The sequence below is a fragment of the Notolabrus celidotus genome, chromosome 7 (assembly GCF_009762535.1).
Source record: "Notolabrus celidotus isolate fNotCel1 chromosome 7, fNotCel1.pri, whole genome shotgun sequence".
Taxonomy (NCBI): Eukaryota; Metazoa; Chordata; class Actinopteri; order Labriformes; family Labridae; genus Notolabrus; species Notolabrus celidotus.
In genome coordinates, this window is record NC_048278.1 from 10,952,204 (window position 1) to 10,979,616 (window position 27,413).

General features: G+C 41.3%; 1 protein-coding gene across 1 annotated transcript in view; it reads right to left on the reverse strand.

Annotated features, from left to right (window-relative positions):
• sorcs3 (sortilin related VPS10 domain containing receptor 3) overlaps positions 1-27,413 on the reverse strand; it is a 275,394-nt gene extending 247,981 nt beyond the window's left edge. The window contains exon 1 of the mRNA XM_034688917.1: positions 26,491-27,413. Within this exon, the coding sequence (XP_034544808.1) occupies positions 26,491-27,168 (678 nt within the window). The 5' untranslated portion in view covers positions 27,169-27,413. The remainder of the gene's footprint in view (positions 1-26,490) is intronic.

Here is a 27,413-nt window from a genome sequence, read left to right on the forward strand (position 1 = left end):
GAGCCGGCCTGCTGAAAAGAGCTGAACTTCCCATCACCAAATCACATGCTTACTACCATTTGCACTCTTAGTTCCCCTTGGAACTATTTGTATTGTAAAACGTATCAATGTAAATACTTCAGACCTGTACCATAGTGATAAACAGATAACACTTCAATTTGAATCAAGTAAACACCACTTGTATACTTTAAAACAGAGGGTCATATCATTCCTTGTGGACTCAACATGACAGCATTTATACTTTTCAAGTAATTGATCTTAAACGCTTTCAGAAAATTAACAGTAGCAAGACTCACATATCCCTTCCAGCCACCAAATGGTATCATAACAATGGTGTATATGCTGTTTTGTAATGACACAACACAATTTTATAATTTATTGGAAATGTATTCAAATTATTTCACGGACCCCCACGCGATGGTTCGTGGACCCACAAGGGTCCCAGGACCCCACTTTGAGAACAACTGAGCTAGAGTACGGTAATTGAGCTCTCAGCCTGCAGAGAAAGTTGTGAGGCACAGACCCCCAAGCTCTCTGCCCGACTCCACTGGTCAACCTATAACTTAAATATAAGACTCTTTGAATCAAAAGAGCACTCCACAAGGTTAATGTACCATAAAACTAGACAATATACCTCCGTTTTCTGTGAATGCATGATTATGAAGTGAAGGAGAAAAGATGTGAAAAAAGTTGTGCAGTGTCTTTTCCAGCACAGCGTGCACTTAACTTTCAATGACTGGGGATGTGTTTTGTTAATAGGGTCAGGTCGCACACAGCCAAGTTGGAATAATTTTCCAGGACTATATGTGCTTTTCCAGGACATTTTACTTTTTCTCCCATTTTCCAGGTGTTTTCCAGTACTGGAAAACTGGTCAACTGTTTTCCAGGTTTTCCAGGATGCGTGGGAACCCTGCACAGCTTTGTGGCAAGCCCAAAGCCCCTATCATGTTATCTCCAATCTGTGCATGCCTATTGTTAGCTTTGGTTCCTGTATGGCTTGTCTCGGTTTCCATTTACAGCCTTAAGTTGGATTTGGGACTAGAGTAATTAACTAACTAACTACTATGTTGTTTCTCTCTTATTCAATTCTAACCCCAAGCACAATCTGTTTTTCACTAAGCCTACTCAAGAGCCAAGACCAAACCAAACTGCCACTCTTTGATAAAGTGAGTCGCATGTATAAAGAAATGAAAAAGATAGACCGAAAGGAGCACTTCCTTGACCCTGTAGAGTGTTATTATTTGAGGTGGTATGTTTGATAGGTGGTGGACCTTGTTGGCCTTCCCACCATCTATCCATTATGTTTACAAAACTTGTAATTTCTCTGAAGGTGTACTAACTACCTCTTACTGGATACAGTCTGCATTGCAATTCACCACATGGAGTTGTTCTAGTCAGATTGACAGCACTAATATTGTGTTATATTTCAGGAGACCAGTCATCAGACTAATTTTGTGCTGTATTTGTGTGTTTATATTCCTCCTAAACTTGCTATAACAAAGTTTTAGCCCCAAAGGAGAAGTGCAAACAAGCTGTGAACACTACATTGGGACATCAACACCTCTGAAGTTAAATTGGGCAAACTTGTTACAAAACAGTTGCTTACTTTCACACACAGCAGGTAAAGAGAAGCATAATAACTGATTCAGAGGCTTGTTTTTGTCTTTTTCAGGTCTCTATCGACTCCTGAGGGAAATACCTGACTCTGTGGCAAAATGCTAACTGTATCCATCTTCTGTTTGGTGTTGAGCAGAAAGAGTACTGTGGATTTTAGGAGCTTTATTTCACAAAAAACAGCTGCCCGTTGCCGCTGAAAAACAACTCTGCAGGCTGAGTGAACCAGCCTGGTGTGGACCAACAGCTAAAAAATGAGACGAGACCCACCAGAAAGCTTCAGGAAATCTGTGGGATTTGCACATTCAGGTTTATCATGGAATCCATGTAGCCATTAGTAACCGCAAAAACATGAATTCTTTCCACTTTAAATCACACAGATCTCTTAAATATAACAGTCTCCTTCAAATGATGTGAGCAGCTCTAAAACATACCAGAGTTTCAGCTGGTTTGGGTTAGCAAGTGCAGTTTCAAATTGAGAACACAACTCAAATGATTGCCACTCTTCTCCCATATTTCTGGTAAAAAACACAGAGCACGCTTAGAAAATAATATGAATTATAAAAGGAGCTGTGGATCAACTCAGCCGTAAGCAGTTAAGCTGATGCTCAGCACAGAAAACAACAACAAAATAAGCACAATGGAGAAATAATGAATAATTGCACAACAAAAGCTTCCTTCCCAAATGTATTATGTTATGATTATTGACGCTGTTAAGAAAATGAAGTCGCAGGGAAGTTATATGATGAGAAGAAATAAAGAATTTGAACCCCAAAATTATACAGATTTGCCATCAATGAGCTGAGAAATGTAATGGAGATGGGTGTTTTAGCAGCATTGAGTTTTTATATGCTTTTCTCTGTTCTCTCTTAAACTCTGTCCTCTCTTAGAGTGAATTTAAGATATTAATTGGTATGTATGATTAGACATGATTAGTTACCTTTTTAATGCGCAATATCAATAAATGCTGAATACCACTTGTGAATCATCAAGTGAGAGCAGCATTGCTCTTAAAGTTGCAGTGATAAAATATGATCAAAAATGTACTTGGTTATCTAGAAAACAAAATACAAAATTTTGAGATTTCAGTGGGCAGAAAAGACATGACAGAATGAAGATTTTGTTGAGATTTCTGTCTGAAATGAAAACGACAATTATCAATTAACACCAAGGGTACTATTTTGCATTGAAGGGTTTGCAGGCATCCTCTTGGGCACCTGATGATCTGGTAATGGGAAAGTCCTGGGCCTTCACACACACTGTTGAGGGAGCAGTCTCTTAAATCTGCTAGGCTGTGAGTTAGGAGATTAGGGTTAGGCCAGTGACACTTATTTGTTTAGGTTTTCCAAAGACCATTAAAGGCAAATCAAGCCCAAAATGCAAGTCTGAGGTGCTAATCAGAAGTAGAGCATATTTTGACAGATGTTTGTTGCAAATGAGAACCAAAAACTTCATTTTTGCTTTTGCTTTATGATTTAAAACTGATTGAAGAACTGAATTGAAGAAGGATCTGAATGTGTCTGTGTTCGATGAGACTTCTCTCAAGTTATAATCTTCGCTGTTTACACAAAACTGAATGCTCATTTTAATGTATATTCTGAAGGAACTGTTTTTTTTTTCAATCTTAGAATCACCTATTTTGTTTTATAGTTGCTTGTTTTTACACTAGTTATTCAATCAGAAAATCCTAATGCCTTTAATTGGACTCTTAAAGCCGTGTAGTCGTGTGGTGAAGTCGTCTGAATAAATGGCTTGGCATTCAAATGGTAAAACCATTACTAAGCAACGGCTACAAGCAGGCCTAAAAGGCCTTGGTTTCTAAGTGGAAATGTTATAATCTAAATCTATTGTTACAATTTTTTATATGTGCTGAAATTCAGTGCAGAGGAACAACAAACTCTTCTTGGTGCTGTCCGTTGCTAACGTTAAGCAAATTGCGTTGTACAAGCTTTGCTCTCGCTTACACGAGCTCATTTTTCTCCTCTAACTAAAGACCCTATCAGTTACATAATAACTTCATGTATTTGCATGAAACTGGAGTCTATGGGCTTCACTATTTCTGTGAACGTCATCAGACAAGTCACAACTCAATGCTTTCAGAAAATTTCTACTTACAATGTTGTATATACGATGAGAGAGAGGTGTTCATATGGCCATTTCTTGTGAACAAGGTAAACACAACCCCATTTAAGTAACTGTCAAACCTCGGATTCACAGCACTGAAAAACAAACTACCTTCTACATCCTGAGTCCTGGGTGTATGAAAACTTTACATAATATGAAAAAATAATTAAAAGTTATCTCTACATATTTTGCTGTGGTGTTGTGGGACTTTTAAGAGATGAGGAAATGTACAGTATATGTGGAGATGTAATTTAGTAACATGTCATAAAGCATAGCTACATGCATCTGACTGCTGTTAATTAAAATGGTTGCATGGTATTTCCTCATATGGGCCCAGCCACTTAAGCAGTGAAAAGTGGAAAGATAAAGGTAGACCTTGAGCAAATTACTGAGAGAGACAGAGCGGAAGACATCATGAGGGAGATAGGGGGGACGGAGTGGGAGGGGTCCAGTTTGACGAGACAAGCTCGGAGACGGGCTTCGTTCAGCGTGAGGGCCGTTAATTACCGCAACAGTTCAAAACAATCTCCTTCTCCCGCTGAGTTCCCCCCTTCCTTTTACATCTTCAGCCACATGCTCTGTCACATGGCAGCTCCTTCATCATGGCTCGGGGGCCCACGTTACGCATCACGTCCTCATTACCCCAGATTGGTGCAGATCACCCTCTCACCCTGTAATTAGCTCTCATCATCCGACAGTCACGATCAAAGCCTTGTCATATGTGTTGTAGGCTGTGGCAAGTTACATATCAAGTTCCAGAACAGTGTAATGTACCTATTAATGTGACTATTTGTTGAACACATTACAGGCCATGCATGGCCTTGTAGGATATATGCATAATGCTACATAAACATAAAGTCGCCTGAACCTTGATGTAAACATAAACCTTTCTACTCACATCATGCATTGAATTTGAAATTCACCTTGGGTCATTTTCAAAGCATTTGTTGGTAATCATCACGTCCCTGAATTTATAAGACCATCAGCTATATCTTAAAGAACCTGTCAGTCAGTCACCAACTTCTCATCATCAAGGTCCTCTTTCACCTTCAGTCCATTATAAGAAGATGTCAACATGGTTATATAATTTGATGTGTATGTTTGTCATGAGGAAAATGTATGTGAAATGGGGAATTCAAGCTCCAGTGAGGAGCTATTAGATGGTTATGAAACAGACTGTTATTTACTGATGCCTCTATCTGACTACAAAAGCGAACCAGACCATCAGCATTGAAACACTCATTATTTCCAATGTCCAAACTACTGCCATTGGTTCAGGTGTGAGAGGAGGTGTTTCACAGATGCTGCACAACCAGCTGTTTTTAAATTAGCATACATTCTTGACAAGTGGTGGGTTTGACCGTCAAAAGAAGGCAATATGTGTTTTTTTTTTCTTTTGGGAAAAAACACTGACATCATGCATTACCAGGAAAAAACAGTGTATAGATAGAGGGAGCCACTTTGTCCACAGGGGTCACCAAAATTGACCCAAATCATAAGGTGCTTTAAGTGAGTGTAGGAGTGTGATTCCTAGAGATTGCCTAAAGTAGTCACATTTATTCAAAGTTTACCTGAAAAAAGCCTCTACATCATATTTGTATTACCTACATCCAAATTTCCCTAAAACTTGCTTGTCTCAAGTCTTTTTCAAAACAGCATTATTTTCAGTTTGTAGAATTTTGTAGATTTAATTTTATCATCGTCATACAGTTATCTTTCATGACAAGATGGATTTATACAGCCCAGGTATGTTCACTGTCAAAGAAAATGAAATGCTCTGATTGAGGAATTGATGAAACAAAATGGCAGAAGATAGAACAAAGTAGCAGTGTCATTTTCTGCACACATTGTGCTATTTTTATTTCTATCAAATCAGTTTATTATGACTTCCTGGTACAGTGTTTGAGAAATGTCACATGAAGGGATACTGGTGCTGATGTTTTGTTCCAGGGGGGAAAAGATGAATGGCAACAGAACTCACACAGAGGGTTCATATCTGTGCCAGTGAGGCACTGCAGCCATCTTCCTGGAACCAGAGCCTTTTAATGCAGTACTCTAATTGATCAACATCCATCCCTCATCTCAAGTGAATTTACAGAGAAAGTGCCAGTGGTTGCAGTAGTACTGCCTGACCTGAGGGGAAATGGCTTTATATGCTCTGCCATCCACCAGGAGGTTCCAGACGTTGTCACCACACAGGCTGTATACTAATCAAGATTTATACCATTTGTTGTACATGTTTATTAATCAGCTGTGAGTGCATGAGAATGACCATGAATCTAAAACAGGAGTAGAGTTCTAATTGCCTCCCAGAGGGCTAAGGGAAATACATACCATGATTTTACCTCCTAGGGTTTAATATTAGACTAAGGAGAAAATACTTTGTTTTTAATTGCTGTAGAATCGTGGCTTCTGGGGATATTTTCATATTTAGGCAGTCTTAATAGTGAGAAGTGATCAACCCAAGTGCCAGAGGCAAGGCTGTGGATTCATCAGCCACATATTCAACAGCGTGTTTTGAAAAATTTAATTTCTTTCAAGTCCCTGTTGATAGAAGGGATGTGTTTTCTAACTTAAGGATGAAATGATCCAGCCACTAAACTAAATGTGCCTCTTTAGACGCGTTTTCACATTTAAAATTTCGTCCTCTGATTAGGGTGAAATGTCAAATTCCCAGAGGTTCAGCCCGTGCCGTTTCAAGGATAGACTTGAGGAGGGGGAATATTATATGCGTAAAATGGAAATAGAGATATCATTTCAAGGTCACAAAGTGAGACAAAGATATCTGAAATAGAAAGGCCGTTAGAGGAGAGATGGAGGTTCAGAGGCTAGGGAGATGCTTTAAGTTCCTGTCCTTAGGGAAATCTCCATCCATCTGGGGAGTTGTAGGGAGCGCAGCCAATTCACATGCTCTAACAGGCCCTTCATTTGGGGAAACATATGCCACTGGTTAGCCTCTTTGGAATCAGTTCGTATGACAGAAAGTGGCTGTTTTGTTGGACATTACATGAGAGACTGAATGAGGCATGAATAATGTTATTCATAAGAGATGTACACATGACACCCTTTCTCCTGTTTTCATGTCACTTATTTCATTGACACTCAGACATACTGTATATTGCATATTACAATCTGGATTTTTTTAAGACCACAATCCCGGCATATATATTATCCATGAAACAAAATGTTCCTTGTGATGTATGAGGATTGTGCAAACTAAACTGGTGCAGCATTGCTGAGCCAAATCCCCGTCTGTTGCTGGGCTGTGGATAACGCCTGCAGGCAAAACCACAGTTAATGGAAGCTCTCAGATCTAACACACAAGTTAAATACCATTATTTAAAGTGTTTAAGTATAAGTACTGCATTAAAATGGATTTCAATGGCATGTAAGGCCAAGCAGCTTTTTATTTTTTTTTCATTTTAAGTTTTGTTTTTATTTGTTTGCCACTAGGCGGTGATGGTACAACTTAAAAACAAAGCAGTGACATATTATCACTTTGAAAACTTTTGTAAGGAATCCATCGCAAACGCTTGCAGTTATAATTCATGGTCTCTTAACATATAAACCAACTGTATTCACTTTCCTTTAGCTTTGTTTGAACTCAAAACACCCATGAGAAATAACTGGCCCTCCAGCACTTCAATTCTTGACATAAACCTAAAGCTACTCGCCTTTGAGCTTATTTTTTGAGTGGTTCTGGGCACTAATCATGATAGCTTGACATAACTTGAATCAGTTAATGAGATTGCTGACAAAAACAACAACGGTTAAAATAAAGGAATAGAGAAATAAATAAAGTATCTTGAAAAGAGAGTACTGGATGATGTAAAAACTCTAAATGTTTGTTTCATCTTATTTCTGGTTAAAATAAATATAAAATCAAATACTGTATAAGCCAAATTTACTAGACAGGTCCAGATAAAAAATCATATTACAAGAAATGAATATCCAAATTGTTAATAATGAGTAAAAGCATCTTCTACTGGGGTAAACACACTTTGCTGGGTTTTAAAATGAGAATAATGTCTTAATGCAGGTCACTTTTATTTTCTAAATAAGACAAAAACACTTGCTTAATTTTTAAGTTTTTGTGTAGCCAGCAGATTTTTTTTGCTTCATGACAATAATTATCCTGAATTTTACGAAAATAATTCACACTTACAGACTTTGTCTTAATGGAAATTTCTAACACTGCTTTTTGTGATATGACATTTAACAGTTAGGCGTTTCTCAGGTGAAATGAATAGCAGAGAAAATGAGAGGGGGCATATAAAACAGAGAATGTTGGAACATGACATGAAAAGTGGTACTGCAGACCTAGTATTATGAGCAAAGATCAGTTGAAATAATTAGTATTATTTTGCATTTTAAAATTAAGTCAAAATGATAAGAATGAAGTTAAGTAATTAAAGTTGGAAGTATATATTTTTTTCCTATTCCATGAATTAAGTGAAAATTCTAATATTTGTGCAAGGAATAAGAAAAGAAAAAGCCAAACCAGTATTCTTTACATCATCAACCCCTAGTGAATAGAATGAGTTATCATTACAGTGCTGATTAATAGTCCTTTTTATGTAGGCAGCAGAACAAGCTATAACAGCGTAAGTAATTTCACAAGGATATGCTCAGAATGTGACATCTTTATCTGAAAAAAACCCTGCAGTTTATGCAGCTGTCAAATAAATGACTGGAGCATGTTTACTTGGCATGTGCAATATTTATTTTCTAAATGCTGTGATGTCTAAAGCAGCAAAAATCAGCAATACTGCAGCAAAGCACAAGGACCTTACAGTAAAACTATGCAGAAAGGTCAAAATAAAGAAATTGTTATGTGTTTTTGGGGTTCCCTGCAGGGCTGAAACAATCTTGGCCACTACACTCGGACACACAAGTCCTTTCTCTTTGAATAAATAAATTTCCCAGAGGTCTTGGCATAGTCACCATCCTTCCAAGCTCTGTCTCCTGCTTACTGGCCTGAACAGTGGCAACATCTTAACGCTGATTTTACACATCCAGCAACGGCCGTGATAGCACCACAGCGTCAAGCTTGCACTTTACCCTTTTACAGTCGCCCCAAGCCTGAAACTCTATCCTTCTGCAGCACACCGTCGCGGTGTGAGAAGTTCTCTACTACTGTGGCAGCCCCAGAGGGATGGCAGAAAAATGTGGAGTGGGCTCTTTCAGTAATTTCAGTCCCAGCCCCCACCATGCACATCAGAGCCTGAGGAGCAGATATGGTCCGAATTGTGAATCCACCCACACCGCACGTCACTCTCCATAACACAGAAACTGTGAACATGTTATCTGTGTAGACCACACATACATGTGCACACACCTACACAGAGTCTTGCAGAAATACAATGCAGCACATAAAGAAACAGAAAACTTTACATGAAAAGATGGGCGTCTACAGAAACAATACATTGCACATAACATGTATCAGATAATCCTACATTATGTGCACCCTTATTTCAGAGAACTTCCAGTCATACTCCTATTGTCATTATCTATAATCTCATCTCGATGTTGCATTGAAGGTTGGAGTATGAGTGGGAGCTTGGCATGTTGGCACGCTCTTTGTCTGCCTCCTGATAGAACACTTTCCACTCGGCTGAATTACCCACTCCATGATGACTCGATGCAGCAGAGCAAAAAATGATGCTCCCCAGACTCCCTTGTATTCAGATTCAAATGGATTCCTTAGACAACCCCCCCTTCTCCCTTCCCTTGTGCTGTAGACCAGAGCGGCAACAGCGAGAATACAGTTGGTTATGGATCAAGGCTCTTTGATATACAAACGATAAGAAAATCAACTATAACTGGATTATATTTAAAGGATTGACTGATTTGACAGAGTCCATATCCCTGTGTGCATGCATTCACATACAATCTAATAATACAGGGGTGGAAACACTCAATGATTTTGCAGCAAAACGTTTGATAGGCACCCAGCTAGAGGTTTGTTCCAATAAAACGCTAAAATGTGTTTTATTTTGGCATTGTTTGATCCTCATTAATTCATTGCCCTGGACATATTTGTGGATGCACTGCAGTTAATTTCAGGATATTACCATCACTAGAAAGAATAGAATTACACTTTAATTGTGCTGAGAAATGAAATTGTTCCATTACCAAGTGGAAAAACAGAAAAGATTTTAATTTAGATTATTTCAATTTCCATGCACAAATGGCTTTCTGTGCTTAAACTCACAGGCCTTTTTTTTTATTAAACTGTTTTATTTCAGCTGTATTGTGACTTTCCACTCCTCATGTCATTGATTAGCCCGACCCATCATCTGTCACCAGATGCTTGGTTGCCAATCACTCTCTAAGCAGGCAGGAGGTTTGGTGACCACACTTCCCCTGACCTTTGAGCCTGTGTTGACAAGTCGTCGTAGAGACACACATGTCTGGCATAGTGATGACATAAGGAGTAATGTATTGAAAGGCTCCCTTTATGGACATGTGATCTGCGGGAAAAAAAAGTTTAGCAGGATCTTATTTTCTTGCATTATCAATATTGATGTATCATATTGATGTATTTCCTGCAAAACACATCAATCAGGTTTGCCATCTATGTGTAACAATGTGGAGGCAATAACCATTTAATATAACACTGCTATACAGAGCTCAGCATATTGCATGTAAATATAACATAAAATTGAACTGTAATCACAAAGCACCAGATCTACAATCCATAATGAACATATTGCTTTAGTGAAATAAGATAATCTTTACGGTTTGTTTATACTGTCTTATGCAACCTTAGACCATCTTCTCTCTCTCTTTCTCCTTTCCTGTCACTCATGTGACAGGAAGCAAAACATGAATGTCCCAAAATAAACAAACAGCCCAAAGACAGTCAAGTGGTAGATTCCACATCTGGGGCCTCACTTGTCAAGGACGGCATCACATCACTGATATATCTGCCTAACCAGTCACCTACAGGCCACAAGACTGTCAAAACCCCTTGACTACGGTTATGAATTCTGAATATCAAAGGCCACACTCAAGAAGACCTGATCAGGCACATCACACTATACAAAAAAATAAATGGGCACAGAAGAGTTACAACATATCTAGTGTATTATGATTTTAGCTCTTCTTGTTGACAATGTGACAAAAATGTTACTTTCTCATAGTATCAATAGACAACATGGGGGATATTTGTAATATCAATCTTGATTTCTTTGGAGAACACAACACTTTAGATTGGTGGTCAATGCTTGACAAGTCACCAGTCGAGAAAAGAAGATGAGAAGAGTAACAACAGAGCAGAAATAAGCGAGGGATGATCATCCACCCAAGGAAATTGGTCGAAGATATGTTGCCCAAATTGAAAAAAACTGATAGGAAGGAACCACAAACTGCAACACGATGTGGTACTTCTGGTACCATGGCACAGTTGAGAGGACTGGTTGAGTGAAAAGAAAATGTCAACTGAAAAGTTACAGGAAAGACGACCTCATATGGATGCTTCTATTTTCTGCATCTGGTAGGAATGCCAGCAGAAATGTGTGAATGTTTTCACTTTACAGTGAATGGAAATTTTATTTTTGATGTTGACTCATTCCTTGGCTGATAATGAAACTGTTGCCATGGAAGTGCTACCAGTTGCCGAAAGTGAGTAACACAATCACTAAAGAAGAAGTACAGTTTTGTCCATGAAGGATCCCACAATCAGAAAGTTCCTCACCAAAGCTTTACTGAATGTAAATGGAGTGAAGTTAGCTGAAATGCAGACAGATTGTTTTCTTAGACAACCCCATTTGCCAATGCTTGGGATCCTGGACCAAAAAGTTGCATTACATTTAAAACATACCACATTAACTTTAATATGTATTCTCAGTAAAATAACCACCAAATGAACGGTCAAACTCCAAATACCAGATATTGCAGGTGCTGCATTTTTAAGGTGGTTACTAATGTGTTCAAAAAATGCTTGGTTCTGTGTAAAATTTTAGAGCTTGGCCTGATAGTGAATCTTTAGTAGAGATCCAGATCTCACAAAGGCTTTAAAAACTATCCTCTTACGGCCAAATTCCACCAGATCCCTGTCCTGTCCGTCTCTGATCCGTCAGGGCACCAGATCTAATAGGTTTCTCTTCTAGTCAAACTGTTAACTCCCACTGGATCCGCTTCGTTGCATTCGGACTGTGTCTCTGGTCCGGCAGGTCGGAACGCAATGGATTAGATACGCCAGACATCTATTTTTGCCAGATGCTGGAGCACGACGCTTCAATATGCACAGAGCAGAAGGAGCTGAACAGGAAGTCAGGCACCAAAACAAAATAAAAACCTCTGCTTCATTTTCAGAATAAAACACGGTGTTATCGTTAGATAATTTTTAACATAACTATGACAACAAAATGTCATGTTGAGTGGAGGCAGGCTTGGAGGCATCAAGTCAGAGGTTTTCAGAGGCTGATAAAGCCAACATGGATGAGGGGAGGAGGAGGAGGAGAATCCTTGATTCAGTGATTGCCGCGGGAAAACCTCGGTCACATGACTCCAGCTGTCCGGCGGTCCTGCTCCGTGCTATCTCGTCTGTCAACATCCACCAGTTGAGCTTTCGGAACGCAGCCGGACTGCAGCGGATCGGACACGGACCAGACACGGATCTGGTGGAAGTTCTGTGTTGGAGTCCTAAACAGCAGAGCAAATCTTGAGACAATCTTGGGTACCTGCCCTAGACAGAAGCTTGGACTGACAACAACTGAGGAACATTGTTGTGACCAGCAGGGCAAAAACAATAAAGATTAGCTGACACATTTACTTTAGGGAAATGAATGACAGTGAACTCATGTCACTCTGACCACTGTATCCTGAGGCACAGGACTGCTCAGATTTAGCTCCACATAAATTCCCTCTCCCAGTGATGGCTAAAACTAAAGCTCCTTAAATGCAGAGATAGGCCACACAAGCAAAGAATCTTTACTAGCCGGATTATCTCTCTTGTAGCAGCCCGCTCTACAAATGCTTTTCTATCTGGTAAACCATGTAGCTCTAAATTCAATTAGGGCCACATAAACATTTTCATGTGTGGCAAGTGAGCTGTGAAAGGGCAGCACACAGGCTCAGGCTGCAGCTGGAGAGAAGAGTGGGGCCTGATCTGCTTCTGAGGAACAGTGGGGGGTGGGGGGGTGTGGGTTGGATTTGAGATGCTGCAGGAGATGTGCTGTAATATTTAGCATGCACAAAACTCACTGCTTTGCAAAAGTCCAAGAGAGCGGCTATGTCTCTTTATCACTCTGAGTCAGTCTGCAGCTGTCATGTTTCCATCCATCTATCTGACTTTGTCTGCCTTCCCTCTGCCTTATCTCATAGCACACAAACATAGACTGACAAACAAAGACCAAACTCCATACCAATCGATTTCTATCAATCACGGAATCCTTTTAATCTAGCATGAAAAACAGTTCTCTTTGCAGGATTTGTTTTATATGCATCCATCCAGATCCACTCTGCATTTACAACAAGCAGCATATTCATCATTTAGTATCCATGTGCACTGAAGCTGTAGCACTGAAGCCGAGTCACATTGTGGCCTCAGCTCTAAAATAAGGGTAATGAATAATCAGTGGTTTCTCCCTCTCGCTCTACTTCTCTCTATGTCCTTCTGCCCTGCAACTCAAATTACACTTCATTATTCTTTAGGCTACCCACTCCCTCTAGTGATGGACAAAGGCACTGCCTAAGGAGCAGCCAGCAGGCAGGTAGGTGGCAAATGTGGGACCACGGAAACGACAGGAGGAGTCAGCCTCCCTCGCTGCAGGCTGGATGCCGTGCCAAGGCTACCAGTGGGAAACAGCAGTGGACAGAGAGGAACACTTGTGTGACAAGAACACACAAAATAGTCGCCACAGCATAAAAATGACTGACTGAGTGCAAGGTCTGTTTCGGGTTATGTGGTAAGCTGAAGTGCTAAGAGGCACAAGCAAAAAAAAGATACAGAAAAAGGCAGAGGAGGAAAGACATGCACACACACACACACACACACACACAGATTCACACAAACATACTTGATTAAACGTCTTCTGCTGTGAAATGGTGAGTTCATTGGTATTTAAGTGGCACAACATGATAATTACCTGGGCTGGGTTTCTCCTGAGCTGCATGCTTCACTGTGGGTTCCAAACAAGGCCTAGTTTCTCTGGGCCCCTACTCCCCTCATCCATCTCACTGGTCTGGATGATGTAGCGATGCCTTCACTCCCAGCCCTACCTCTGAGAATGTTAATAATCATACACAGACTCCACCATCCCATCTGCATTCCCAGCACTTACAAGAGGGATATTGTCTGCCAAAGATAAACACTGCGAGCATGAAAAAAAATCCAGGTCTGTGGCTTTAACAACCCATCAGTTATTTTATCAGACTCTGTGTCCATGTGTTCAGAACAGAGAAGATTAGCCCACTTAAATCAGGCTACATGTATAGATGCATAATGAATATAATAGCTCACTCCAGACCTGTATGAGCTGAACAAATTTCAAGGTGAGTAAGATTTCAACACGCTGAACTCAATAGAATTCATTAAATAAGTTGCTAGAGAGCCCTCTGCATGCAACAAATCATTGCTTCTGTTTGAGTGGTCTCATTTAAATTCCATTATGTCCTTACACTGACATGCTTAAAATCAGACAGGGACTGGAATGAGATCTATCCCCTTCAAGATAATTGATACCGCCAGAGTCTGGGCAGACCACACGGTGAAAATGGGGCATTATTCATAATTCATCATATTTTACATAACTGACTCACTTTTGAAGATTACACAATAACATATTCAATGTTCAAGGGAGAGCCACTGTCACCCCAAGACGACAAATGTATTGTGCCCTCCCTCCTTGTGTTTTGTCTGAGACGCACTCTGCGGTCTGTCAACAAATTACTGAACTACCACTGTGTCTTAAATGTTAAATCCAGGTGATTCCAGAGGAAACATTACTGCTGGTGGCAGTTCACAGGTTTCCTCCATTCCTCCTGTCATGATTCTGCTCATCTCCCTAATGAAAAGGTCAAGCCTAAGCTAATGCTCCTGCTATCACATTGTGACAGCTCTGGGATAATGTGTGATAATTAAAAAGGCTTTGGCATATGCCTGGTATTGCTAACACGCTGTGTGACTCGATGGGAGACTTTTTGGTCTTGTGGGAAAAAGAAAGCAAATCGTCATTTTGGTTTGAATTGCAGCAGTGTTAGATTAAGTAAGCAAAATCCCCCCCAAAAAAGGCTCATGCAGCCAGATCTATTAGATCTGTAAAAGTAAAACCAGACCATTACCTAAAAGATACACTTTTTTTATACAACAGTTGTTCTCAATGCTGATCCCTGGGTCTGATACGATTAAGTGATTATTGGCAGTCAGACCACAAGAGCTAATTCTTGTCAAAGTTTCCCAGTAATAAGAATGTGAGCCTGCTAAAACATAGCTATTGCAGATTTTGCTTTAAAAATATATATTCCAGAAATGTACAGGGCCCCTTTAGCAAAGAGTAGAAATACAAAGACAAGACAGAAAGAAATATACTGGTAGTGCAGCATAAGTGACAAAAGCACAGGTCTGCCTTCAACAGCTGGTCCACGGATGGAGGGAACTGCAGGATTACAAAGGATTACAACTGATTTTTCTAAGATTTCTTTCTTGTAGCCAGGTATTTCATGTATCAGGTAAATAGAAACCATTGCAAGATATGGCAATGTACAACCCATGCAGGTCACTGTGACAGGCCTCCTTTACAAACAACTGAATGTAGAGTGCCACTTTAGCTCAGTGGTTAAACTATGCGCTCTATGTAGGAGGCAACCTGGGTTCACATCCAACCTGGGGCCCTCTGCCGCATGTCATCTCTCTCTCCAGTTTCTTAGTGTTTTGGGGAGTTTTATCATGTAAGAAACAAGGAAGACAGAGTGGAATGACATGGAAAAAAAAGGGCCAAGAGTGGGAGTAGAACATCAAGCCGCATCTTGGCTGCACATTGGGCTGTTTTGAAGACTGTAGACTCCACACATGGGGAGCTCAACTTAAGCACTTAGCTAAGCCAGTGTCCCTAAAAATTTAGTGTTACATGGAAGTTGCACTTTTCATTGTCTTGTTTCCAAAAATCGAGCACAACCAAAGTTATGCAAATGAACGTTTCTCATTGCTGCTGCTAGAGTCACTGGACAGAATATTAGCATTTACTCGTTTCTAACCACCTGATAAATGTGCTGTTAAATCTGGAATATAAATCACACCAGTATACAAGACACAGTCTGATTTTGGAAGGCTCACCTAGGGAAAAAGATTTAGACTGTGTTCCTGCATTATGAATTCCATTTGCATTCAGTAAAGTGCAGTTTTTATGCAGATGTGTAGCTCTTTACACTTCAATTTGCTATTGCCCCCCTAACAACCATCCAATGACCACTTCCCTGGGACTCGCACCACCCACCACTGCTAGTCACTTCAAAGTCTTTTCAATCAAACCATCACTCCACTGCCCACTTCAGATGACATAAAAGGTGTTAAAAGTGAGTCTTATACACAACAGATTCCATGGTATGGCAAGGTAATATTTCCTTCAGCCTGCTGTGATCACAAATCCTGGAAGTGGAGCTTGCCAAATATTCAACTCTTCAAACCTTTATGCTATCTTTCACATATTGTTTTTTTGCTGTCCATGGAGATTGATAAAACAAGTAAGAAATGATGCCCATCACAAGTCACATGATTTATTGTGGATGTCAAAAATATTGATAGATGCAGTTTTATTCTTTTAACCACAAGAAAATAAAGCACCCCAAAAGTCTGACTGCGGCTGAACTTTTACTTGCCTTATTTTCCACTGTAGCCTGAAGGCACATGACACACCAGGAATGATACTGAGCACCATTGATTGTAAAGGCCCACTATCAGTCTCTCTATGACAGGACTGGGGCAGCACAGTGGCTACCTTCTCTGAGAGTTATTGGGATTTCAGAAGGTTTAAGCTTCTTCTCAAGGGCTAAAAATGCACTCAGAGGAGCAAGGTTTGTGATGACTTCATGTGCTTTTGAACAGCAAATGACACTACAAATATGAAAGCATATTCAAGAGGCACTCTTCATTACAACTACCGCAAAAAAAAAAGGTGATAAAGCTTTACATTAAAAAGAAACAAGCTCTTGTAGATGCTGTTTTTATGTGCTGCTCTCAGCACGACAAGCCACACTGCAGAAAATCACTGTGCTGTTGATGCAGGGAAAAAGAGGCTTGCAATCTGGAGCACGTAAAAAGTGTCAGACCAAGGGTATTTATTTAGTTACACGCCTGTTACCACTCATTACTCAACATTACTGCTTGTATTCACTACTACCTCAACTAAAGACGCCATGAATAAAGTGCGAGAACAAACAGAGGAAGTGGGGAAACGAGCAATGAGGGTCCAAGTGGGGCCACTGGGGGATGTCTTTGTTACAGCAACAAAGAGAAGACAGATTATTTAGCAGTGGAGCTTAATGCAAAGTAGAGGAGACATCAGCGCTTTATGTTTTTGCTGTGCTTGATTATATTTACGTTTGCAGAATCTTTTTGCTTCAGTATTGTATTTCTTCTTTCATAAATTCACTGCAAACAAATAACTCACTGGGAAAATGAATAAAGACTACATTTTTGGAGCCCAGATGCTTTGCTAGTTAAATGCAGCACAGCTGATAACTCGAACTCCAGCATGCTTTGTTGTTTTTTTTCTACACATTACCAGAAGGCTGCATCCATTTAGAAGCATTTTACAGTATATGCTTTTGCTTCCACACACATGCTGTATGAATAGACGGGTGCGTACACATACCCCCTACAGACAAACACAGATTCACACATCTTTCTTGACCATTGAAAACAAAGACTGTGATAGCCGGAAGCATTTCCAGAGTGTTTGCAGTTGTACCTGGCAGCAAGCAGGAGTGAACATGAACAGATATAATATATCCTCTATATCTCTACGCTGAAAACAGACTGACGCTGACCAGCAACAGAATGCAACAGCCTCATTCCTCTGTGCATATGTGGATAAGCTAAACAACTAGATTACAGGTGGTGGCAGCTTGTTGTCTGTTGAATCAAGGCACCAACTCTAAGAGAGCCCTGAAAGCAAGAATCAGCTGAAACAACACATCAAATACCATTTGGCAGATATTTTGCATGTGGTTCTCAAACAGATTCACTAGAAGAAATAGAAACCCGCTTAACACAACCAACGGCAACAGTACTTAAAGGAATGCTATCTGTCATCATCATGATGCTTTTTATTCATCCACATGTTTCTTCTGCTTATCCAGGGCCACAGGCTGAGCAATAGGTCTCAATATCCCTCACTGTCCCCAGTAAAGATATGCAGCTCCCTCTGGGTGATCCTCAGGTTTTCTAAGGCCACATGAGATATGTGGCGGTCTACAGCATGTTCAGGGTCTACCCCAGGGTCTCCTACCAGGAATCTGCCCAGAAAACCTCAGAGGGAAGGTGCCCTGGAGACATCCTAATCAGATTTTGATGCCAAGGAATGGCAGCTTAACTCCAAGCTATGTGCAGATCGCTGAGGCTGGGTCCAGCCACACTGCAGAGGAAACTTATGTTAGCTTTATCTCTCCCAGTGTAGTCTTTTAATCATTACAAGAACCCAAGTGAGGGTTTGAATCCAAAGCTATCCCTTCTGGCCGAGCTCCCTCCTCAATGATTGTGAAGTACGGCTGATACCACATCCAACTGTCTATCTATCCATTCATTTGTTACACTGATCAGAAAGATTTTAAGAAACCTTTACTTCTATGTTTGTCCTTAAAAAACAGGGATGAGAACTGATCACTTTGAGAACTCTTCACCTGTGTTTCTTTTTTTTACAGCAAGCCAGCGTGGCTCTTTCTGAGTGGACAGGAGTGTTGTTACTTTAACAAAGTGAGAGTACAAAATAGTCTTACAGTAAGCATACTACTGCTATAGAATCAGACCTGCAGCATGATCTTGTTTGAGGTAGTTAGTGTTAGCTCACCACAGCTGCCACATGCTTCTGGTTCAACCAGGTTGCGCAAAACTGTAATTGCAAACCCCCTGAGTTAATTGCATCAAGCAGGTTTACATTTTAAATGTATGAGTTTAAGCTTTATTATCAGGACAAAATACTTATATTTATTATTTCAAAGGAGCACAGTGCCTCCTTACAAGCTTTGCTCAACACCTCTTTTTCGTCTAATTCCTTTAGCTGGGCTTCTACTCACTGACGTTCAGTATTTTTCTCATCAGGATTATGTGGCAGTTCTGTACTTTCTTTCTCAGTGAAAGCACCACCCTAACAGAAAACACCTGTAAAAGAGCAGGGGGATTAAAAATTCATTGATATCCATGACCACTCACACTCTCTCCTTTATAAGGCAGACTTATATTAGTGCCGTACCCGTCAGGCAGTTCAAAAAACTCTTACAGCGTCATTAAAATTTTAAAAGCAGCTCAGCTGGGGGGCTGAGTAAATCAGAGACAATTATTGCGTTTGATAGAAATGTAATGTGCACCTGTTTCAAGAGAAGCGAATGCAAACCTTGTTGGAAAGAAAATGACTTAAAGCCAGTTGAGAGATGATTTATTTAGAGGGCACTTTTCAGGCTGAGTTCCACGCCAGATACTACAGGCGGTCAGAAGTTCAGTCACGTATGGCAGCTGCTTAGGTATTTTGTGCAGCTTGAGAGGGGCATTAAGGGGAAATGGAAATCCAAAATCATGAGCATCTATCTCCCGCCGCCATCAATGAAAAATGCTAATACAATCTGTTTGGTAATGGAGGGATGTTTAAGCAGGTTATTACCATTAAAATCCACACAGGAATAAAGAAGCAGACCTGATTGTAAAGTTAATGCAGCGTGGATCCATTTTACAGCCACTTTCAATCTCTCATAGATAAACCAGTAGATCAGTTTAATTAGACAATGTGTTAATTGACTGCAGGTCCTGGGGTGTGATGTGTCAACATTAGTCTCCATCAATGACAACCACCTCCAGGCACGACACCACTCACTCTGACACAGAGAGAGACGAGACACTGAGAATGATTGAGGGCATGTGTGTGTGTTTGTGTGAGTGTGTGCATGTGTCTGTTATCTTTTCTGAATGGACTTAAATACATGCATGCATGCAACTTTGTGTCCCCCTGCTTGCATGTGACCAAGTAAGTCTCTAGTTGCCTCTGATTTTGTGTGACCTCGTGAAGACATATCAGTGTGTGGGAGGGACAGAGCCTGTTGAAGGAGGACAGAGAGAAAGAGGAACAGAAAAAGCTAACAGGGTGTGAGGCAGAGGGAGAGAGAGAGAGAGACACACAGCCTGTGGTCTATCGCTTCACTGTGGTCTCACATTATTACATGCTCATCGCCTGGCCGCTCTCTACGGCTCGCCCGTGTTTTGGAAATGGCAAGGGACATCAACATTACAAGGTATCGCACTTGGCTCTGAAAAAAAGGGGGATAAGGTCAACATGCACTGTGCCTCTGGGACTTGGAGGGTCCAAAGTTTGATTTTCTGTAAGTCAATCCATAGGTGTTTCAAACTGTGCACAGCAAGAGGGAGATGGAGGGAAGCAGACACGCTGCTCTGGTAGGTGGTACCCCACGTTCTGTGGTGGGAGAAAAGCATTTGATAGAATAGAAATGAAACTAAATCAAATCTGACACTGGGTTGTACCAGTGTAATTAACACACATACTTACACTCTCACTCCTCTCTGCCTCACACTCTTTCCAGCACGTGGATAATGTCAGCACCCTTGTACTGCGGAACAGGATCAGTGGCCAAGCGTATGATTATACTTAAGCCTCTGAAGTCGCAGTGAGGTGGCTTCCATCAGTGCCTCAAGTAACGTGGCAATCATACAGTAAATATAATGAGGCCATTAGTTTTGGGGAATGCAGCCTGAAAGCCCTCTTGTCTGACTGGATGGGCTTCCTCTACACATGTGCTCATATACCTTCAAAGCTTTTAGCAGCTTGATGTGAAGCGAGATCTGTGGTGCTGCAGCAGTAGGTGCAATGCACCCTGATTGGATAGCCTCCTGAATGGCTTCTTTAATGTGGTAGCATTTCTGTGCCTGGGTGCTAAGGAGACTTCTAACATTATGTGACTCTTTTAAGTGCATCCAGTGACCTTTAACAGAAGCGGCGCAATGTCAAATATCAAATTGTGCTGACCTAGTTAACACTAGATAAGATGAAAGGGCAGGCATAAAGGTAAGTTTTTTTGTGTTAGTCTGATGTGTCATGCTAAAGGTATTTTTCTGGTTCTAGCAAATGAAACGGTGAGCTGTTTTGTGACCATACACAAAACCTTTTTAAACATTTAAAGCTGCGATACCAAAATTCCAACACAGAGATGTCTGGAAATTGAATTTTAAGGCCATATTATCATGTCATTCTACAAATGGATTTTAAAAGCTTGGGCATACAGTGTAAGCATTGGGTGTCATAACATGTTTTTGAACCACACTGCAAAAATTGGGAGGTCAAGAGTGAGGAGGCTCACTGTACAGGGAACTGCAGCCAAGAGTTTAGCATTGGAGGCCAGTCAAGACAGATTCTCCATTCATGTTTTGTGGCACATGGCTTCTTGCCACAGAATCACACTTCCAATGAAAAAAAAACAATGGGGGAAAGGAAACAAATTTGTAGGGACTAATTAGAGGGGGAAAGGGAGGGGCAGGAGGGAGGAGAGATTGAGGGATGCGGGAGATAAGACCCACTGGAAAGTCTACATTATTTATGACATTCTCCTTCTCTTCCCCTCTCTCTTCCTCCAGAGCAGAGGGCCACCAGGGTAGCAGGAGAAGGGAGAGAAGAAACAAGTTTATAATGTATTACCATCAGTAATTTAGGCTGAGGGGTGAGATGGGCTCAGGGAAAGTGAGCGGGAACAAGACCTGCCTCTACATCCTAAATCATCTCCCTCCCTCTGCAGCGGCTGCAGTCTGAAATGCTACACAAGGCTCTGTCCTTGTTGTCGTTGTCTCTGGGCTCTTTCTTCAATATTGGTGGTGCATATAAAGACTGTGATATGCAAATAGCACCCAGTCAAGCTGGTAAAGTATTCTATCATGTCTTGGCAATATATGGTATTCCTTTAAACTGTCATTTATCAACTCCCCTTTGGAAAGACGTCTTCATCTTGCATAAATGTATTTGTTCAATATTGAACTAGCATCTTCACAGCTCATGTGTTTGTTCATACTGCATGACATTTTGCCTTCAAATGCCACTCATGAGAGTCTATATGTGTTCCTCCAAGAGGGATTTGGGAATTTCAAACACACACAGCTCTATTTGATGACTTGCCAGATATGACTGACCTGTCTCTGTGTGAGTTCTCACCACTTTAAAGACCACTCAAGCCAGGCCTTTACTCACCCTGTCTTATGCTAATGCTCCGATGGATGAAGGAACATCAAAGACAGCGCCATGTGTGGTGGCTCTTGGGGAAGAAAAACACACCCAGCAGCGAAAAAATGCTGTTGATCAGCCAAAATGCTGACACCTTGCAGAGCTATCGACACGCTGACATTTACGGCCACAGTTTTTTTAATGCAACATATTTATTGTGATTATACTGTTGGGAGGAAATCTCAAGGTTCCCCTAGAAGAGATTAATTTTTCAAGATCACTCTGAAAGAGGCACTGCTAAAGCCATCCATTTTGGATTCACGCTGTCAGTCACAAAGCCATTATGCTCATGTCTGCTGAAGGTGGAGGGATTACACAGTCTCAACGATACTTAAGGAGAGAAGTTCTCACTTTGCTTTCGGGATGCTTCACTGGAATTATGCCAAAGAATATTACACACAACATGCTCTCTCAACATTTTTGGTTGACATTTAAGGTTTAGGCGTCGACAGAACCTGCGTAAACCAGAGGTTCAGACATGAGGATACATGTGATGACAGACAGAAAGAGAGAAAGAAAGAAAGAAAGAAAGAAAGAAAGAAAGAAAGAAAGAAAGAAAGAAAGAAAGAAAGAAAGAAAGAAAAAATTGGAGGAAAACGGGGGCAAGCACAGCAAGCTGGACAGGTAGAGAGAGACAGAGAGTGCATTAGCTTTGTGTACACGCCTCAGAGGACACGCCATTCCCTCCCCAGGGAAGCCACAGCAGCTTCAAGTCCTCCCAAAGGTAGTCACAGTACAAGACACGGCCGACCACTCTGGCTGAAATAAGACTGAGAGAAAGTCTCTAGACCAGAGATGTTGTGAATTTATGGTCAGTGCCAGGGCCACTGAACCAAACAGCTCATAAGTCACCAAGCTGAGAATGTTATGTCCTAAAAAAATACAACAGGTTGGAGGTAAATATCTTGACTAAAGGTCAGAGGAACAACTTGCTTAAACAAATGCACGTTTTCTCATCTGGCACCTCTTTGGTCTTCTTTTTTTTTGTTTAGACAACTCAGACTACTTGCCAAGGACTAGAGACTGAAGGTGGTTCATGGTAAAATAAACAATTGAACAAAATGTGGTCATGTTGTGAGAACCTTTGCAGAGTGTTGATAGAAAACTGGATGCAAACAACAGCCTCAGGAGTCAAAGTTAGAGATCAGAAGACCTTGGTTAAGATAAAAGAAATACTGAGGTGGAAGTATAAGGAAAGTGAAACATAGGAGTGTTGATTTTTGGCAAAGACTTTAAGCCCAGAAGGCTCTCACAGAAATAACCACTTCATGGTCCAAACTACACTGTTGAAGTTCTGAAAGGTTTTGGTAAACATTTAAAAGAAAATATTTGAGTCTCACAAGCTGTCAGCCAACCAGCTGAGGGATGCATTATTGTCATACACAGGACTGTGAGTTTACTCTGTTGAAAACATGTTGTGGTGTGATAATGACCAACACAACAGTGAGGTCTGTCTTCAGGATATTGATCAAGCGTTGAAGAACACTAACCCACGATATTCATCAGTTATATGCATGTCAATCAGCTGCTCTGGTTGATCCTTAGACTGTATTAGAAGGTTACATCTGCAGCATAGTTTAGTCTATGTGACCGTGTGTGCCTTTCCTGTTGTGTAGCACAGTGCAAGGGTAGTGGACTTGAGATCCCATGAGAACTCCACCAGATATCACAAGAATATTGAGATGACATAATGTCACTTATGTATACAGAGAAGAACATAAAACAATAACAGGTTACTTTGTGTTTCTGTGGTCAATTTACGTACTAATTCAGAGATTGTGGCGCTTCCACCATGGTTTAGTATGTTGAAAGGGTTATTTTATCTTGGGTCTAAGTGTGCTTAATGTTTGTTATTGTGTTCTACTTTCTAGTACCGTAACCTACAGACAAAGTTAAAAGTTCTAAGCCCAGTTGTGATCAACGTGGATCATAGATTTTTGTCTGTTCTGTAGTTTTCATCATTATATTCATCACCATTCATTGACCAGATGCTCTATGCCGTTCCTGTATCTGTTTGGGTTGACCTGCTCTGTCCAACTTCAGGCTCCGTGGAAAATAGACCCTGCCCATATTGTTTGTGAAGCAGAATGGAAAGGCGCTTCTTCTGGGACGTCCTGGTGAGCCTCCCATAGAATCACAAGCATTGACTAGAGTAGGCATGGATCAGCTCCAGAGTGTGCAGCACATGTTTGCTGTGGAGCCTACACCATCAAGCAAATTATTTTTCAGCAATTAAGGTTGACTGTGAGAAACCTTAACCAAATGCTGTTGTTTTTTGTCACTTTTCCCTTTCATTGATTAATTGCACAATAGGTGGTAATTACAAAGTCAAAGTTAAGGTGGCTGCACAAAGCTGGTCAATAATCTGAACAGCTGGCCATCCAGTCAACCAGCCACTCACTCTTACCTTCACTAAACTGCTGCAGTTAGGTGAGATGACTTCAAGCTCAGTCTCTTTGTCTCCCACTCCATTCATCACCACAACAAGCACCAACTGTGAATGAAGATTAAGTAGCAGATCCCCTCTCATGAGGATGCTCTCGAGGCCAGCCCTGATTTCCCTTTTTGTGCAGCAAAAGGAGGAGGCTTTGAAAAACAGAGGCCTCAATCTCAAAGATAATAAAGATTTAAAGCTGAGGGACAGCAGCACAAAATAACCTCTTCACCTCCTCTGTCCAGCACATACTCATACAGAAACCCACACACACATACAAGCACACACAAACATGTCCCCCACACATCGCCTCAGTCTTCACTGCGGGTTAAAAAACAAGTTCATGCACCGAGTGGTAATCAGCTCAGACAAGACTGAATATGTGGGATTTTTTTCAAATGGAATAAAGCGGGAGGAAGAGCCACAACAACAAATTAAGCTCGTAAAACCACAAAGAAGGGCCCATCGGCTCCCTGTGAGCTTCCACGGCTGTGTAAATGCCTTTGATTCATTTTGTCTCATTATTCTCTTCCTATGAGGGCCCTCTTGTGTAAGAGGGGAAGGGTTTTCTCCCTGTTGGAATGGATGACGGGACTGAACATGGCCAGTGTCATTTAGGAATACATGCTGCAGTGAGAACTGCTGCTGTAAGGATTTACACATTGTGACAGCAGGTCACTCCTGCCTTTGACCCATACGTTTATGTAGTGACACCCAAAGGACTGCATGTTGTCCTCTGCACCCAGAGGGCAAGGTAACCTATGTAGGCTTTAGATTTTATGATGAAACATAAATTCTTAAGCCAGAAGTTGAGAGTGTGAGTCTTAACTGTCACTCAGCAGTTTCAAAAAAATAGAAAATATGTGTTCTAAAATCATGTTGACTGATACATCATTTAAAAATACAAAAGTATAGATATTTTCCCACTGTTGCCTTGTTATATGTCGGTGCTGTTACAATGTTTTAATTCCTTGAAGAATTAAATTCCTGGTTACATATCATCAGGCCTATTGTTTCAAGAAGGCACATCTCCTGTTTGTTAATAATGCAGAAGGGGATGAGACCCAACATCCAGACACTGAACACCCCCCTTTGGAAAGTCTGCGGTAATGCATCCATGGATGACACCTTTTGATTGCCAAAATGTCACCACTGTTTACATTTTTCCGTTTAGACAATGTTCAAGACAGGCAATAATCCTGAGCTCATAGACAGCGTTCAGTTCAGTAACACCAAAAACTCAGGGAACACTCAGACAATTATACAGAAATTCATAATCTAAAGAATTTAAGGGCTTATTGAAGATTGGGCAATAATTTATGACTCCCTCTTTCCCCAATCAATTAGTTTGGATGAAAAAGCCTCGCATCATTTGGGAGGAATGAATCATGCAGCGTATCTTAAATTCGCTGCAACTAAATCATAAATATTTTCAAACTGAGACTATAAATTCGAAAAAAACTAAGTATTTAACTCAAACTGCATGACTTCGGTCGATGCACTGACAGATATAAGAGCAGACATTAGGATGAAAGTAAAACCAGTAAAAGAAACGCTGCAACGTAAAGAGGGATTCGTGCGTAATTTCTGGGAGAGTCAAAGGTCGCGGATGAATATAATTCACAGTCTCTGCACATGTCTGGCATTTAGGCAACAGTGTGCGTCGATGCGCCTCTGTAGCTTCCAGTGCACCTGTTAACAGTGAACCCCAACTCAGCTGCACGACAGAGCACAGAGTCTCCGCTCTGTGCGTCACGGAGTTAGTTCATCCAGCTGCTTAAAATACCCCGCTCTCATGGAAGAGTTGATGTGAAATGCTGAGTCGTGCTATGCAACAGGATATTTCATTAAGAACATGTATAATTATAATTAATGATTACTTACGCTGCTGTTCTGCCCTGACCAGTAGACCACCGCATGGTTATGGGCAGAGTCCCCTGTCAGAGCGAAAGTGCTGCTGGTGAGCTTTGGCTCATCCTGCTTGTTATTCCCTCTCCTTTCGTCCCTGTTCCATCTAAACTCGGACCTGCCTTTGCTGAGTCCGTCCAACAGCGTGCCTCGATCCTCCGGTGCGCCCGCATCAACGCCGGTCCACCCGTTCGCGCTTAACTCAGAAAACTCAGGACCGCTTCTCTTCACTCTCCGGAGCGCAACATCCTCACCCTTACCGGGCTCTCCTTCCTTACTACTGCCTCTGTTACTTTCTTCCATGGAGCCCAGCGCGTCCTCCTTTGCACCTACTCTATCCAAACTGACATATTGGGGGGACCGGGGGACATCCTCGGCAGAAACGCCTGTCTCATCGTCGTTTTCAACTCCAGCATTTTGGTCGGTAAGCCCGACTTCCCCAAACTCTACTCTGATGTTTCTAAGCGTTCCTGGCTCATCTGTCGGGTCAGTGCGCATCCCCAGTTGTAATTCCTCCAGGTTTAGTTGAAGTGGCGACGGGCAAGATGCGCACGTTATCTCCGCCTTGGCATTTTGTATGGTATGAGCGGCTATCATCAGCCAGATACCCAGAGATAAGTGCAAGCCTGGGCAGGAGCCAGCCCAAGTCTCCATCGCTGACAGAGATTTGGGGGGTGAGGGACCGTAGGAGACCTTATCCGACACCTCAACTCCCTTCTTTCAGGTCGATATGGAATAACTGACGCCTCTTTTGTCCGTCTGCTTGTTTGGGGGGAAGAAAAGTGCTCCTCAGCAAAACTGTTCACGTCCAAGGATCTTTGGTCGGGAAAGCCACCACACAGGAGGGAGGAGCTGTATAGCAGCCAGCTGCCGAGTGTGCGCCCGGAAGAGACAGTTAG